The sequence below is a fragment of the Phyllopteryx taeniolatus genome, chromosome 2 (genome assembly GCF_024500385.1).
Source record: "Phyllopteryx taeniolatus isolate TA_2022b chromosome 2, UOR_Ptae_1.2, whole genome shotgun sequence".
Taxonomy (NCBI): Eukaryota; Metazoa; Chordata; class Actinopteri; order Syngnathiformes; family Syngnathidae; genus Phyllopteryx; species Phyllopteryx taeniolatus.
The window spans coordinates 6,315,403-6,333,498 of record NC_084503.1 but is presented as its reverse complement, the minus strand read 5'-3'; the positions used below and the strand labels follow the sequence as shown (position 1 = coordinate 6,333,498).

The following is an 18,096-nucleotide window of genomic DNA, read 5'->3' as shown; positions in this document are numbered from 1 at the left end:
GAGAGCCAATTGAATAATAATTAAAAAAAAAAATAAGGATACCTAATAATTAAAGTAGTAGTAAATCACAGAGTGCAGACGACTCCTCGCCACACAACCAAGCGATTGAGCACCGCATGATGGAAATCGGTATCGGGTTTTGAGGCTCCATATACAGGTCAGGTAACTGTACTGTGTGTGTGTGTGTGTGTGTGTGTATATATATATATATTTATTTATTTATTTATTTTATTTTTTTATTGAACCACAAAAACATGGCACGATTGTCAAACAAGAAATGGATAGCCAAAAAGAGAGGAAATGGGCAACATTAAAATGGAAGAGTATGGATTATTGGAGAGACCGTCGTCAACGATCGATTGCACCGTTCATGATTGCACCAATGCATTTCAGCGATGGAAACTCTCCGCACTTAGCCACAGGCACATATGAAATTACAAAAAGAATGAAGTATTGTTGTAAAAACATTATATATATTGGTATGCGTGTCGCTTATGCTTCGAATCGAAAATTGGTTCTCATTAGAACGTGCAGGAGTACGTTGTGTACGTTGTGTTTCCTGATTGTAGGTGATAGCAAATATGATACAAATCACACAATGCGAGGGATGGTCTTTGGCTGGAATTTGGCTGAAAAAAATACAGCAATTAATGAATCCTCATATTTTGTGTCCGTCTGTCTGTCTCTAAATTTCAACGAAAAAAACTTTTAGCGCAGAGGATCTACCCCTCCCTTGGAAAAGTCAGCAGAATGAAAAGCATCAGTATCACTAAATCTAAAGTTGCACGACTTTCTAACGACAACAACGATGTACTATTTCTTGAAATTAGGTCAGCGACATCGAAAACATTCTCTCAAGCACTTTTCCCCTCACACAGATGACTTTGATTATGCATCGACAACTCCTGTTGGCACATGTTTGTCTTTGCGGCCTTGAGAATGTAGTCCAGTTGCAATCCCAACATTTCCATCTGGGTTTCCTTTTGTTTGTCGTCCTGTGACTCCTGACCTGTATCCCCGACACACCCAAACGGTTTCCTGTCCTTTTTCTAAACGACCACTCGCCGCGCAAAGAAATGCAAGGAAATCTACAAAAATGTGTAGCAAATCTGAAATGCCGTGATCATTTATTTTGCTACGTCCCTCATTTACAACTTCTCGCAGCTTATGCAGAAAATCAATAACCACCGATAGACTGTAAAGACATTCATATTTGTTTCACTTTTACTCAGTTTAACCTTAACCCTTGATGTTTTCTTACCTTGACAGCCAATACGTGTCAGATTACAGACGCAAACACAAAAGCTTAGCCCTTGATTTACACTAAGGTTGAGAGAAAACACTGGGGGAAGGTGAGATTGTGAAAAACATCAAATCCACACAGCTGGATGGCCTGGCTTGGCTGGGTGGATAAAAGAACACATTCCTTCACTTTTAATCATAAACAGTTCAGCTCCGATAAAAAAAAAAATTAAAAAAAAGTCCATCTACTCCCACTGAACAACTTCTCCCTACACGACGCATGACTTCAAATGTGCTATTTGTCAGACGTACGAGCAATGAGCTGAGGTTGCGGTTTAACTTCCGAGCCCAAAGATCCAAACTGGTATGTTTTTACAGCATCAATCGCCCATGAAAAAAGGGAGTAAAGCAGAACGAGGTCAAGCTGTAATAACTCACCCGTCCTTAAGGTAATTGAACAAAATCTGTTTTGCGGTCTCGTCGTGTGTTTGTTGTGAAAGCTCCCGCTGACCTTTCAGAAGATCTGGTGTTGCCTGAATGGGACAGGAAATGAGATGCCAGACCGGTTTACAACAGACATTCATTTACTACAACAAACATAAATCCCATCAGCCATTGTGGCAACTTGTGTCCCTGATTGAGGAACACTAAAATAGCTTACAGCCCTTGACATTGACAATGAGTGACCCGATACAAATGAAAGCTGGGGGGGCCGACTCCTCTTTATCGCAGACAACGTTGTGGTTTGGATTTCCCTCAGAGGGCAGTTATGACAGTGAGACCATACAAATGTTTAATCACCTCTTCATATTATTACATATAAATAACAACTTTGGAAATAATTGGTTTTGAAATCCAGAGACAAGGATGACAGTTTGTTGAACTATTGTTCAAGTGACTTTAAGAAGGGCTTTGGTAACAGAATAATACAATGCAATATCTCAACATTGTTGTTTCTTACATATGACAATTAGAAATTTTAGCACAGCTTTTAGCAAGACTCGTGGAAGTTGACGCACGTGATTTACTTTACACATCAAATTATGTGCGCCCTCCCCCCCACGCACCGGGCCATTTTTGCAAAATACAGTGCTGAGTCTTCATCGTTCTAATCGTGCTCTCAAAATTAAATTTGATCTTTGTTTTTGTATTTATTTTTTAAATCAGCTTAGCTGTGCTTAGGGACTACGTAACCCATTTACAAATACTTCCATTATGATTTTCTACACTTATGTTTGAATCGCGATCTCTACTAGTTTAGGTCTTATCGCCCAGCCCTCACATAGTACCACATACAACTTGGCATGGTATGGTAGTACAACTACTTTATCACTGAGGTGATTAGCACTGTGGCAAAATCTGGTGCAGTATTGAATGAATTCCTTCACAACTTTTGACAACTGAAATTCAGAGAACTACAAATTGGAAACAACTGAACTGGTGGAAACAGGGCACTGGTAACACCTAGTGTTATGGTGTTTTTTATATTACCTGTACATCGCTGTCTGTGCTGGCTTTTTTGTTGACAGTCGTGGACTTGGATAAAGACATGGATATATTGCCTGCCGAAGACGCAGTATCCACCGAGTCTTTATTCTTGAGCGTTACAACATTGGAATGGCTCTGGGCTTTTTGGTATCCCTGGATGTAGCCTACACCTGTAGACAAGGTGCTCTGTGGGGATCCAGGGGCACTGGTGGCGCGAGATGGTGGCTTGGAGTTGACCATGAACCAGGGGTCTTGATTCCCAGCTGTTCTTTGCAGGCGGAGCTGTGAGGGCCGCAGGACATGCTCCATTGATGTGCCCCTACGGCGGCTAGACTCATCCAAGGGGCCGGATGCTTCTACCAGACCAAAGGCGCTATCCACACTGTGAGAGCGTTTCCTGTCCTCAGGATTAATCCGGTTTCTTCGCCCAGCCCTGCCACGCCGATGGCGGTTGCCGTCTTTGCCGTCAAACTTCTCAATGAGCTCATCGACACCGGGAATGGAGCCTTTGTCGATATCTCTGCCCGACCCTGGCACGAAAGGGATGTAGCGCCGGTTCTCGTGGCGGTTGATAGTGTCCGCGTACAGCGCATCTATGCTCTCGTCCGCATAGAGCTTAGAGGTTGAGGATGACGAGGGGTGGCGTGAGCGAGAAGACGACTGAAGAACAGGTCCACTGGAGTCAGACCTCCTCAAGGGAAGGACATCTGGCTCGTGGTGTTTGCGATCAAGGCTGGAGTTGGCACTGCTCACTGAAGGGGGAGACTTGCACTGCATTTTTTTCTGCTCACTCGTGGGACTGGACACAGTGGAGGCTTGGGTATGACTTTTGGGTGTCAGCTTGGGCGGAGGTGGACTCTGGTTGCTGAGACGAGATTTAGACTGGGGCGGAGCCACTTGCGGCTTGGTCTGAGGCTGAGAATCCTGGGCTGGACCCAAAGACTGAGGAGACAATTTTGGTTTTTGGTATGATGTGTCAGTCGGGCTCGGAGACGGAAGTTGATTTTTGTTCGATCCGGCAGCTTTGTTCTGATCTAGGCTAGAAGACCTGCTGTGGGACGGTGCAGATACCGCGGATGTGGACCGAGTTCCAGTCTCAGTAAGCGAAAGGGGCCTTGAAGGTACACTGTGGAAGTTCAGCGAGTTGGTCTCTGGATCATAGGGCTGCAAAATCTCAGGGTGCCTCTGAAAGTTCAAAAGGTTTTGCGCTTTTCTTCCTTGTGAATCTGAGTCGTTCTGAGAGGCCGCGTACTGCATCATCTTCTGAGACCTGTACTCCCCGAAGGGACTTGTGGGTCCACCGTCCTTGTCTCCTCGAAAATCATACTCATGGTAGTTATCAATAAAAGAACCTTCTGTCTCAATGTAGCCATTGCTATTGGGATCAATAAATGACTGAGGACCTCTGTCCTGGTTGTTCAGAACTACATAGGGGTGCCCATCTATACCCTGGACTCGGATGCTGAGACCATATGTACCACCTCCATTGCTGTGGGGCCTGGAGGAGTGAGATGGTTGGGGGTAGCCCCGCTGTGGTCCAGTAGGAGGAATGCCAGTCACTCTGTAAGACTCCATCGGGAATGCAGAAGGAAAATAAATCCCTCTCCCTGGATCAGGCGCCCTTCCGCTGGAAGAAATAGAGAGGGTCTATTAGTCGGAAATGAGAGGCTGTATAATTCAATTAACTGTTTTTCCTTCTTTCTCCACAGTCAGACACTGAGGAAAGCGTTACAGCCAGCCTTGCTGTACTGAATCCTTCTTTTTTACCAGAGTGTTGCCAAAAAGCTACCCGAGACTCACTGAACTTCTGAGACTCAACATGAGGCACATATAACCAGGTGGCCTTTAACAAAGTTCCTCCAAGTCTGTGACTAACACACTTGGTATGACACAATGATGGTTATCAGGTGTGAAAAATAACTTACTGTAGATTATACCGCTCAAGAGAACATAAGTCTAAGTATGTGTAAAACTCCAGTCAAAGTGAAACTAAATGTGAGAGTCATTTACAATAAGGAGCATGTTTACAAACACTGACAAATTAGCAGCAAAACAAGTCATAAATATCAAACAGTGTACAAACACTAAAGGATGTCGCTCAGACATATTTCTGCCTGCGAAGGCTGCAGCAGACAAAGTCATCAGCAGGCACCATGCATTGCTGTGGACAATGGGCCTTCACACAGTTCCTGTTTGCATTGACCTGATGGAACAATATAAAGACGAACGGAGATGGGCCTGGAGGAAGGCTCTGATAAGGATGACGACAACAAAGGCCGAGGCAGGATATATGTCACACGGTTTCACGGGCCAGGACAGACTCATGGCAGACACCCTTTTGAAATCAATGTAGCCAGTGGGCGGTGACAGGAGGGTGTTTACTATCAAACTAAATCATCTCAAGTGATGCAATATGTATGTATTAAAGGTACCATACTTTTACCAAACCAACTTTTTCTAGTATTTGGTATTTTATACTGGCTCCAGACGGCAGCGGCCGACTGGTTGACACATCTGCCTCCCAGGTTCAAATCCAACCTCGCCTGTGTCAAGTTTGCATGTTTTCCCCGTGCCTGCGTGGCTTTTCTCCGGTTTCTTCCCACATTCCAAAAAACATGCATGCTAGCTTAATGCCCGTAGGTGTGAATGTGAGTGCAGATGGTTGTTTGTTTATATTGGCTGGCGATCAGACCAGGGTGTACCCTGCCTCTCGCCCAGAGTCAGCTGGGATGGGCTCCAGCACAATAAGCGCTATGGATAATGGATGGATGGATGGCTAGACCAGTAGCAGAACTGGGGCCATGGTAGAGACTTAATTGGACTAATAAGTTCTGACCTCAACGTTGTGGTCAGAACCCGAGCTGCTGCATTCTGAATGAGCTGCGGAAGAAACCTCTCACGGAACCCAGGCTCCGTGGGGCCAGTCGGGTTGAGATGGAGAGACAAAACAGAGGAGCAGAGGGTAGCGAGAGAGATAAAACCGGGTAGCGGAGTTGAGCAGACGGGGGAGGGACGAGAGAACAATGGGCACAACAACAGCCGTATCAACAGTAACAGTCCCATGACACTGGTCCACTCCGAACACCACTGATAAGGAGCATAAAAATGTCAAGGTGTGAATTTCCCACTGAATTCCTTAATAGTTTGACTGAAGTTCAGAGAGTCCACTCTATGTTGCTGCAGTTTTGTTTTTTAACAGTTGGAAAAACATTTGTATCGGTAACATGAGTTGTCTTTTTTTGCGGAGGAAAATGGAGGAAATGCATGTTCTTGCAATGCTGACAAAATTCCAGGATGGAATAATTTCTTCCTTTTGTTTTGCACTCCCTCAAGAGTGATTTTGCATAATGGAGCTCTTGAATTAGTAACCCAAAAAAAGAAGTTAAGGACACCGCGATGCACGAGGCCGCGCAACCACAGAACATTTCATGCCTAATTTAACACAAGAGCATCAACTACTGTGCAACCATTTTCTTGTCATTGTATTTTTCCCGGCAGCACGGTGGAATAAGTGGTTAGCACATCTGCACATCCGTTTTGGGTTCGAGTCGCGACCTTCCTGTGTAAATAATTATCGCATGTTCTCTCCACGCTTGTGTGGGTTTCTCTCGGCGCTGCGGCTTATTCCCACATCCCAAAGCGTCCCTGTTAGGTTGAAATCAGCGGTTGTCAAACTGGGTTCCCCCTCTTGTAGTGTGGTAGAGATGAGAACCCCTGCACTTGTTTGTCCATCGCTGTGAATGTGATTGGCTGGTGACCAGTCCATGATGTATTCCGCCGCACGCCCGAAGTCAGCTGGGCTAGGCTAAAGTTTAGCCGTGAAACGACTGCAGATTTGTAAGCATTACAATGACATCAAAGCTAATTTGCATTAGCCGGTCTATTGCGTTTCACATTATATGTTAGCGTTAAGCTAGTGGACTTTCATTACAGGAAATTCTATGGTTTGGTTGAAGAGTTTCATGTTGAAATATACAATGCTTAATTGTCTTTTATTTTATCTGCACGTTTTAGGGTAAACTTCTGATAAATAGCTTGACGCACGCATGCTTTTCCTCTTATTTGGAGAACTGCTCAAGCAAGAGCGTTTTCATTTCCTCCAAGTGATGTTATATGATTGTCTCCCATTTCTTGACAGCGAGAGAGTGAGAGCAGGCGCTAAGGAACACTTTTAAAAAACAATTCTACAAGTTTAAGTGTGTTTGAAAAGGTTTAGATGTGTCTTAAGTGTGTGGGAGGGGTCAAATATATTGGTGTATATTTATAGTGTTTTTATAACGCGGATTTTCACCTCGTGCAGGCGGGTCTGGAAACAAAAAAAATAAATAAAAATTCCGAAAATGAATGCATGGATGAACAGTATCTTTTTTCTTATGCTACTTGTGCCCAATGTATTTCATAGGTGCCGCCTTCACTGCCCGTAGGAATGAATGTTTTTTTTCTTTTTTTCTTCACCTCTCCGTGGGAATTCTCTGTCAAGTGCGAGGAGACCTGAGCACGCCGATAACCTGCCCACGAGAAGAAAACCTACCCCTGCTATGTCACGGAGTGGAAATAGGAGCAAAAGGAGATTGAGTTGACTTTTTTTGAACTGACGCACTTTTTGAGCACATTCGGCGCAACAGGTGGCTTCCAAGTACGACAGCAGCCACTATGGAGCTCGTTTCAAACAGGACAATCACGGCAAAAAACAAAAAATCACATTTAAAGCGAACAAACCGTCTGATAAGTCGTCAATTTGTCGCCGCTCGTTGAGTTTGGCCGCTCACGACAAACACACGAACATCACAAGACATTGTTAGCTACTCACCGCTAGCGGTCGTCACTCCGCGCCCCCCCCCCCCCCCTCTCTCCCTCTTCGTCTATCGTTTTTAATAACAAAAATGGTTTTGAGAATATTAATGCAGTTAGCAAAGTGGCCGGGCCGCGGTTTGTCAACTTATTTATGGCAGTGCTGCTTACGGAGGGAGACAGTGGGAGGAGGAGGACGGCCGCTCGCCGCCCCGACTCCGGCCCGCCCCGCCCACTGAAACAAGCGCACGGAGCGAGCCACCCACCGCTGGGGTCCCGAGCAGGCCGGCCGGTGGTCGACACCCCAGGACAAACTGGACCGACTGGACCAGCCCGGATCAGCGATGACAACACATGAAACCACACCTAGTGCTTTACATTGCAGTCACATATGGAGTACTGCACTCACAAGTCACTTAACCTGTTTTTTTTTTTTTGGGGGGGGGGGTTTGTTTTTCAGCCTATGAGACACTCAACAAACCTTACCAAATACAAATTCACATTTCAATTTTGCCATTTTTAAGTATTGCACCATAAATACAAATTGTGCACATTGTGCCCGAAATTAAATCTGACGAAATCCTGATTTCTTCACTTCTTGATGTGACTCCAGAAACTTTGGGATGGCGGGTGAACACGTTTTTAAAATCGACAGCGCCATCTGGTGGATGAATAACGCGACCTGCTGAATGCGATATCGTTTGTAACACAGTGCACGAAATAATACAAATAAACGTTAAAATAAAATAATATTTTGTATTTTTTTTCTAATTGCATAGTATGTAAAACTATAATAATAATAATTATTATTATTATTAAATATGCGTGTATACGGTGCATATATATATCACTCAAATAGAATTACATCAATAATTATGTATTATTGTATCTTAGTATTATTGGTATTATTATTATTGTTGTTGTTGTTTTAATAACGTGTGGTAATATTAATCAATAACAATAAGAAATAAAATAATTACTGTATTCATCTTTGACAGAAAGCATAGTAAATCATGACAGATGGCTTATTGTTATGTAATGAATGTAATTGTTGAGCTGACTGTAAATAGCATGCAGCTACAGTGGATAGAAAAAGTCTACACACCCCTGTTCAAATGCCAGGTTTTTTAAAACCTTTTCCATCATTAATGTGACCATGTGTTGGTGTTTGAGAAGGTTGTTTAATTGGAGAGTTTTTTATTGAGTTTGGAAGTTTTTGTGTGAGTGAGGTGTTCTGGTGAAAGTGACAGTTTTGTGTGAGTGAGGGTTTTTTAGGTGTGTGTGTGTGTGTGTGACAGGTTTGTTTGTTGTGAGTGAAATTTTTTGGTAAATGTGAGAATTTTTTGGGAGTGAGTGATTTAATGTAAGACTTTTTTGGGTATACCTGAGAGGCTTTTTCAGTGTGAAAGTTTTTTTGCTGTGAGTGAGATCCTTTTTGGGGAAAGTGATGAGTTTTTGCGTGTGCCTGAGAGGGTTTTTGTGTGAGAGGTTTTTGTTAGTGAGAGCTATTTGGGGGCAACTCAGAGAGTTTTTTTGGTGCGCCTGAGATTTTTTTGGGGTGTGTTTTTGTTTAGTTTTTTTGCACGAGAGGCCTTAGTCGTACGTGCGTGTTTTGGGAGTGTCAGATTTGTTGTGTGAGAAAGAGTTTTCAGTTGTATGCAGTTTTTTGGTAGTGTGAGAGATTTGGTTGGTTTGTGTTAAAGTTTTTTTTTTTTTTTTTTTTTTTGGTGTGTCAGAAACTGGTGCATGTGAATTTTTGTTTGTGAGTGAGTTTTTGGGCTGTGTGACTTTTTTGGTGACTATGAGAGTTTTTTGTGTGAATGAGAGGTACTTTGTAGGCATGTGTGACAGGTTTTTGGTTTATGTGAGTTTTCTTTGGTGTGTGAGGTTTGTTTGGTGACTTTTTTGTATGTTTATTGTATAAGTGAGAGTTTTTTTCTGTGTGAGAATTTTTTTGGCTTGTTGTTGTAATTGAAGAGTTTTTCGTTGTGAGTGAGAGGCATTTTTGGTGTGAGTGAGTTTTTTGTGTGTAAGAGTGTGAGAGGTCTTTAGGTATGTGTGGGGTTTTTGGTTTACGTGAGTGTGTGTGTGTGTGTGTGTGTGCGCAAGGTTTGTTTGGTGACTGACAGTTTTTTGTATGAGTGAGTTTTTGCCTGGGTATTGTTATGGTGTGCGTGATTTTTTTTTACGAGTGGGTTACACTTTTAGTTTTGGTATGTGTGAGAGGTTTTTAGTGTATGTGATTTTTGATGTATTGTGAGTTTTTGGGGTGTATGTTGTTTTTTTGGAAGTGCGTGTACGTTCGAGGTTTATTGGGTAATGTGGGAGTTTTTGGTGTGTTGACAGTTTTTTTAAAGAACGTGAAAGTATATTTGGAGTTCGAGAGAGGCTATAATGATAAGCAGTAGCAAATGAAAGAACGGATGGATGGACCTTTGTCCATAAATCCGCGAATGCCTAAGACCTGGTAAGTTCTGCGATGAAACAAAGATGCAGTGATGAAGTGGGCGACTGCGTACACTCACTGTTGGGAGTTGCAGACTCTTTCGTCCGTCTTGGGGGATGCGTGCCGAGGACCTTTTGGGCCGGCGGCCCTGACTGCAGACACGGTGGTCCCGTTCCTAAAAAAATAAATAAATCTGAACTGCCTCCAGCCCAACACTCTCACATGTTCCCCCAGAAGACATATTGAAATGCGACGGCGGTGATTAACGTTGCCTCCGTGATCAGACGAGAGCAGTCGGCACTTTGGAGAGCGGATGTGCGCTCGCAGACATCGGAGGGGAGAGAGGACGCGAGGAGCGCTCACATCCGGGGAGGGATAATTCCACGCCTGTGATTTACGGTGCGGTGCGCATTGAGGTTCCTGGGTTTCTGGGAGGTTTTCACCAGCCCCGTCGGGATGCAGCCCTCCCAGCCGAACGCGAGAGTAGAGTGGCAGCTCGTACCAATTCCCAAGATTCATCTCAAATTGAAATCAAAAAAAGTCATTTGGGTTGGGTGTAACTGAATGCTGGAAGAAAAAAAAATCGATTTCAAATGACTTTTTAGGGGTGTGTGCGAGACCTTTCAGTGACTGTGTTACTTGAGAGTTTTTGGTTGAATGTGAGAGTTTTTATGTCGAGAGAGAGTTTCTGTGTGTTTGAGAGTTTATTTGGTGTGAATTAGTTTGTGTGTGTGTGTGTGTGTGTTTTGTTGTTGTTGAAGTTTTTGGGCTAAATGTGAGTGATTTTTTTGGGGGGGTATGAGTTTTTTCAGGGACTGATTTTTTGGGGTGGGGTTTTTTTGGATGAGTGATTTCTTGGGGAGTTAAAACATTTTTTGGGGTGAATGTGAGAGTTTTTTGATGCTAAGTGAGAGTCTGATGTATGTGTTTGAGGATTTTATTGGAGTGCTGTGAGTAAATTGTTTTTGCATTGGAGACTGACAGGTTTTATGGTGTAGGTCAAAGGTTTTGTGTTTTTTCCCCATGAGTGCAATTTTTTTTTGTCGCGTGAGACTTTTTCGGGTGTGTTTTATGTGTGAGAGTTTTTTTGCAGTGTGTGTTTTTTGATGAGTGTGAGTGAGTCATTTTGAGTGCATGCGAGGTTAGGTGATTCTGAATTTTTTTTTGGGGGGGGGGGGGGGGGTGAAGTCAGAGTTTTCACGTGTGAGTGAGAGGTTTTTGGGGTCAAAGAAAAAATAAGGAGAGACAAGCAAAGGACGCAGGTATGAAGACACCTTTATTCGTAGGACCATAGCGTGTCGGTTCCAACTCGAAAGCGTCGTTAATCTCATGTAATGTGAATCCGAATAAATATCAAGCCGCACAAAGCAATATGGAGATACACGCGCGGGTTGAAAGAAACACCCAAACAACTCCAGTTTAAAAAAGATGGCACATTTATTGCAACATAAATGTTATTTACATGTTTTTCTGTTGAAAAAAAAAAAAGACAGAAAATGTCAATTCTCATTGCCGCATTGTCGAGATGTGCATTGGCAACAGGTTTTGGAGTTGGACATAAATGTTCCTCAGTCAACCACCGGACGCTCGAGAATGGACATCAAGCTCGTACTGAAAGCGTTTTACGCGAGTACTGGACTGGACTGGACATATACATTTCCGGTAATAACCAAACAGGTTATGGTTAAGTAACCATGTACATTTTACTACCTAATATAGTAAAATAAAGTAAGAAACTTTTTACTCCAAACTTTTGCTTTCAAAAATCTAGAAAGAGTAATATTTAGAATTCAAGAAATATTCTTACAGTATTATTGTAGAAAAGACTAACTACAGTGAAAAATAAGCCAAATGCTTTTTTTGTGTGTTTTTTTTAACTGCTCTCCTTTTGATTTTGCTTTTTGTGTGTGTGCCTATATTACACAAGTCGTGAGCGACGGAGAACACACACCAAAACTGCTCAATGATAGATTCCAAATGTAAACGGTTACTTTGAGTCCAATGGAAGTTTTTTTTTGTACAGACGCCTCAGGAGACAAAATACAAATGAAATGGAATATAAAGCGAGGACCAAAGACTATCGAAAAATAAAACATGCACACCAAAACAGAAATAAAGCCATAACCAAAAGGAAATCATCTTATCTTTTGTTCATTGTTGTGCTACAATTCAACAAAATTACCTTATATATATATATATATATATATATAGTATTTAGCAAAGTGTGAAATATCAAGTCTGGCTTATTGTATAGGGTTTTGCAAGATATAACTAAAAGCTGGAAGAAATGACTTGACACAAATATATACCTGCGTTTCTTGTATCGAGACAAACAAAGACGTAATGTCATCCGTCCGGGAGAAGAAGCGGTCATCGTTATTATTATTATTTTTGATTTTTTTTGAAAGCAATCTGACGGATTGAAAACCAGACATTAAGTGTCAAACTACATCTACCATTCTGCATACATAGAATACTCGATGGCTAAATGCATATCCTTTCGTTAAGACACTACCAATATGCAGCGAATGCGAAGATTTGCTGTGCATTTATTGTAGTGTTATTTTTAAAAATGTCAAATGAAATGGGAGCTTTCAGTCAAACTTGAGTTTGTTCGCCTTCGACGGACACAAACTCATTGAAACTAAATGAACACAAACTTTTGGTTCCATGTTTGTTGGACGAATGAAGAAAAAAACAAATATAAATAGACTTTTAAAACAATGTTTTGTTGTTTTTTTTTTAAATAAAGGTTTAGTGTTTAAAAAAAAACATGGCGCACACATGTCTCTCAAATGGCCAATAACTTAATGGCTGTATTCATTCCCGACTCCCTCATCGCTTTACAGTGGCGCCTTGAAATACGACTCACCCGACTCTCGAGCAGTTGTCGGGACGATTTTTTTTTGCTTTGATTTGCCAGCAAAAAAAAAAATCGAGATCCGAGAATTGTATTATGGCAGTAATGCTAACACGTAATGGGTGAAGCAACACGTAGACAGACAATATAAAAATACTCACATATATATATATATTCTTTATCTTCTGCAAAGAACAACTAATGTTACTGCAGCTTATTAAGCAGGTAAGACTGTTTATTAAGCACAATATTATCGAGTGTTACGTGTGTGGGCGCAGAACGAATTAAATGTGTATCTCAAGGCTCCACTGCACAGGGATTGTTATATCGTTAGCCTAGTAGCATAGTTACCTAAGTCATACTTGATGGTTTTCGGAAAAAAAAAACAAGAAAAAACGATTTTTAGCAAATTGTTTTTATTATTGATTTGGCAACAGTAAATAAAAATGACCTGGGCAACTATGCTCATAGGCTAACGATATCGTGAACTATATAGCGCACTTTCATCAATCAAATCCAAATTGTTTTCAACACTAACTTCGGGGGCGCCAGAGTTACAATGTACCGGCTCGACGTCGGCTGGTGGAACTTAATAAATAATGAAGCAAATAAATAATCTATAGAATCTATAGATTTTTGTAAATTCATTGTTGATTTTACAAAATGAAAACAAACAAAACACTAGGTCCATTTATGTTCCTTTATGAAAGATATGACTTAAGAATTTGCCTCTTTCGCCGACAATCGAACAATACCGTGGAAACGGAAACTCGTTTTTGTGTGTCGTCGCAATGCTTTATGGGACGCACCGGTTGGGTTCGAAATGCATCTTTTGCGACACCAGCGACCATCGTTGTTCACTACTTTTCTCGACGCATCACGGGATCCATATCGGGAATTACATATGCTCGCAATACATTTGAAGAGCGCTGAGAAAATGGCAAGCTCACCGTATTGCGCACGCTATAGTGACAGGGAGTGATTTCCAACACATTTCACCTCCCAGGTTGGAGTGCTTTGTTGTTTAACTATGACACTGGCAAACTACGGGTTCAACTGAAAAGCCCCCCCCCCCCCAAAAAAAAATGGATACATTTTCCCTTTAGACACTAAACTTTGAGCTCATGGTCTTAATAAATAAAAAGAAAACAAGTTGCTGTTACAATGCATTCGTCAATTGAGTTTAGGCACGAGGCAACCTCCGCGTGGGATCGGAGGAGACTGCAAAGTCGGATTGTTCAGAAGCGTGGCGCTTCTCACAGATCTGCGTAACATGCGCTCAAGATTCTTCTCGCTTTTTGGGGGGAGACATTTGCAGACAGAGTGCCGAGCGGGCTCCTCGTCCGTCCCGGGACTGGATCGTGTTCGTCTTGGGTCTTAGTCTGTGATTTTGGCTTCTGCTGGTCTATGGTCCTCCACAAAGTGGTGCAAACGGAGCGGGAAGCCCCCCCCCCCCCCCTCCTTCGCAGGGAGGCAAGTGGCCATTCTCAGACGGGATGAAATGTTTGATCTGTCACACACAAGATAAACAGTATCGTCAGAGATGGCGCTAGGTCATCACACGATACGTGAAACACATTTATCGAGGATACGGACAGTGAACACCCCCCGCCGATTCAACGTTTTGACCGAAGGACACGTGCTAAGAGACACCAGCCGCAGTGAAGAATATGCTGGTGGCAGCATCATGTTGGGGCTTGTTTTTCCTCAGCGACAACTGGAACTTCAAGTCAATATGGATACGTGTATATGTACAGCCCAGACCAAAAACCCAATCCTGTGGGATGACAAGTGGATAGACGGAGAGAGAGAGAGAGAGAGATGAAGATAGCGATACATTGAGAGAAAGATGGAATACATCAAGATACACGATGTAGAAAAAGAGCTAGCTTGACTAGATTGACAGACAGACAGACAGACAGACAGACGGGCCGAATGAACTTTTTGGCTCACCGGCCAAGTTGAACAAATATGAAATCCTTTTCCATAGGGGTTGACCGATACATTGAAAGACCGTTATCGTCGCGATAACGGCACGTGGAACGTGTATCATTTGAAAGATACGGGTGTTACTGTTGGATGCAAACGGAGAAAATTAAACAACAGCAATAAGAAAAAAAAAAGGTTTTATTGAACAGCCGTAAAGTCTGGCCTCCCGTCGACTGACAAAGCACAACATTAGCGCCTCTGTGGGATTCCTTTTTCATCATTGAAGACTTTTCAAGGATTTTCAAGGACATCAGGCTGACGATGTTTCATTTCATTCGGTTTTGCAGAGTTTGGAGTTTGCTTAATACAACTGCTGTGCTGATTGTTGGATTATGAAATATTCGGAACATTTGTAGCTTGTAATATGGAGCCTGTTTAATGTGTCTGTTGTAGGACAGCGCCATCTGGCCCCAAAAAAAAAAGAAAAGATCATTATTCATTTTTTCCGTATTGTCTCATCTCGATGATGAACATTGTTTTAAAACTTTCTAAAATAGCATCTATGCTCAAAACTTAAGCGGCTAGAGAGTTTCATTAACGGCTTTCGTTAACAACACTCCTCAAAGTCCAAAATGAAAACAATAACCCCGACGTGATATTAGCATACTTACTAAGCGAATCAAAATCATTAGTAGTTTGGGAGGTACAAGACAAAAATAAAATGTCAACATCGAGGCAGCGAAGACGTCTCACACTTATTTTAGTCTTCAAGCCAACGTAAGAGCTGATGACAGACAACAAGAATAAAATATGAATGATTTAAGTAGAAACAGTCGCATGGCAAGCCTGACGTTGTGCTAAAACTTCCCCAAAGGTCAAACTAGCAACACAACGTTCACATGAACATTGTCTCACAGCATCACAAACACAAACCCTGCGGTCACTTATCGGTCACTACGTTAAGGAATCAACGTTTTACAGAGCATCTGGTTCCATTCATTACTCTTTTTTTTTTTTTTTGCCGTCTAGTTTGACTTGCGTTTTTCACCGGTGTCGTGTGAAGTTACCTTTGGTGCCAAAATGCTGAGTTCCGGTGCGTACCCTTCAAAATAAAAGCGCTACATGCGCAAAACAGGATGTTCGATTCAAACTTGCACATATAAACCATTTGACGGGAAAACAAACGGTGGCAAATAACTATTTTACCACTGCCATGTTGAACTTTTAGCGCAAACATTAATTCATGACTATTAAGTCAATTGGGTTCGTTCCACACACATTTCATTTGAGTTAATAGGTTTGCTATCGATACTGGTTAAACAGAAGCCCCGATTCAAATGTTCATTTTAGTCTATGCTGCGGGCTGCTAAGAAAATGGATGTTCAGAATTTGGACACCCTTTACTTAGGCCATGCAAACATTTTTGACCCAGCCCCCCCTGAAAGAATCGGAATCGAGAATCGTTTAGAACCGGAATCGAAATGAGGGAGCGGAATCGGGACCGGAAATCACTCCAATCCCCGATTCCCGACCCTGACCGGCGTTGTGTACTCGCGGACCTCTGCTTACACTCACTCACCACATGGCGAGTGGCGCTCGGAGATTCACTCGCGAAACACATCATTTCGTCATGTTCATTTTGGACCCTGGAGGCAAATCGATAGCAATAAAGAGAAACACAGGTAAAGACATTGATAACTTGTAGCGATAAAGGTACAGAAGTAGATAGAGCTAGCGATAGCGATATAGGGGTAGTTAGCTAGGTACAGCTGGAGAGCGATACCGATACATAGCGTAGATATACAGCGGGTCAAAAGACAAGGTAGAACGATAGCTAGCGCAATCGATAGAATGAGAACAACCGCACGACCACCGCAACAACTTTGAAATAGGAGGGCGGCGGCTTGCTTCCTGGTGCACTTCACAAATTCCATGGCATCGTGAGGAAGGAACATTCTGCGGGAATACTGACGCAACGTCTCAAGAGGTTAAAGCTCGGCTGCAAATGGCTCTTCCGACTGGACGACGGCCTGCTGCCAAACTGGTTAGCAAGTGGCGTGAGGATAACAAAGTCAATGCTTTGCAGTGGCCATCGCAAAAGCCCTGATCTCAATTCTATTGGAAATGTATGGGCAGACATGGGCTATGGGTATATAAATAGATATACATATATTGTGAACATACCAGACAGACAGACAGACAGACAGATGGCTGCTTGTGATTGCCTGGAGAAAAATGTTGTTCTCATCAGCAAAAACCTTGTATCGCAACAAGGGTGTGTTCACTTTCTCTAGCCGTACCTTCGGATCAGAAAGGTGAAATCATTCACTGCGTGGCATTTGGAGAGATGTTCAATCGGATGCTCAATCAAAAGGAAATGAATTGGCACGCACTTCAATCTTTGATTTATTTGGTGATTTATCAAACCCAACGTTTGGGTTTTGGACTGTCGGTGCCAAAAGATAGTCCGATGAGAGGAGGATGTTTAAAAAGACGGTTAAGTGTACCTGCTGTCCGGGCCTCAAAGGTGGCCCGTGGGCTCGGATGTGTCAGTCGAGCCCGGGCGGACCCCCGTGTGACCTTGTTGGCCGTCACCGGAAGCGCCGGATACTTTTTCTTCCTCCCTCCTCTTGAGGCAGGCCGCTTTGGGGTTGAGATTCCGCTCTGTGGGGCCAGACAGGCAAAAAGAGGGTGAAGATTGTCCTCCTTTCTCAAGTCGAGAGTCTAGGGTTCTCAAACTTTTGGGGACCTATTATTTTCTTGATAAAGTTACATTTTAGGATGTATTATGTTCTTTCTTTGAATCGCTTTGAGTGACAAAACATTGACCGTTTATTCTTGTCAGTGTCACTTTTTTTTCTTCTTCTTTTTCAATACGATGTTTGCCACTAAATTGCTAAATAGACAATAATATATTGACAGTTGTATTTACAGAATGACACCTGACAAGAACTGTCTTTTAACTTTTTTTTTAACTTTAACTTTTTCAAAATGTCCAAAAATTCGTAGACATGGCGGTTGTGCATATGTGTTTAAATGTAGGTACGTTTACACGTAGGCGATCGTGTAGCTGAGTCAATACAAGTGCTCGCAGTATGTACAGTATGTCGACTGATGTACAAAGTATTCATTTGTATTATAACGTGTCAAAAAAAAAAAAAAAATTTGTGTTGTACAAATGCGACTCCAAAAAATCTTTTGAAAAAAAAAACCGCAGCACTCTTTTATGCAAACAAACAAATAACATAGCTGTTATTAGAAATGTGAACTATATATTGATGTACTTTTTATGATATTAAAGGTCCATAAAGATTGGGACATGGATACAATTCCCCATCTT

General features: G+C 42.3%; 2 protein-coding genes across 2 annotated transcripts in view; both read right to left on the bottom strand.

Annotated features, from left to right (window-relative positions):
• Nucleotides 1–7,744, bottom strand: part of cgnl1 (cingulin-like 1) — a 35,825-nt gene extending 28,081 nt beyond the window's left edge. The window contains exons 1-3 of the mRNA XM_061756717.1: nucleotides 7,541–7,744; nucleotides 2,734–4,357; nucleotides 1,681–1,775 (exon numbers count right to left, since the gene is read on the bottom strand). Of these exons, the coding sequence (XP_061612701.1) occupies nucleotides 1,681–1,775; nucleotides 2,734–4,305 (1,667 nt within the window). The 5' untranslated portion in view covers nucleotides 4,306–4,357; nucleotides 7,541–7,744. The remainder of the gene's footprint in view (nucleotides 1–1,680; nucleotides 1,776–2,733; nucleotides 4,358–7,540) is intronic.
• A 3,641-nt stretch (nucleotides 7,745–11,385) lies between these two features.
• tcf12 (transcription factor 12) overlaps nucleotides 11,386–18,096 on the bottom strand; it is an 88,835-nt gene continuing 82,124 nt past the window's right edge. The window contains 2 exon segments of the mRNA XM_061756695.1: nucleotides 11,386–14,337; nucleotides 17,264–17,420. Coding sequence (XP_061612679.1) covers nucleotides 17,278–17,420 — 143 coding nt within the window. The 3' untranslated portion in view covers nucleotides 11,386–14,337; nucleotides 17,264–17,277.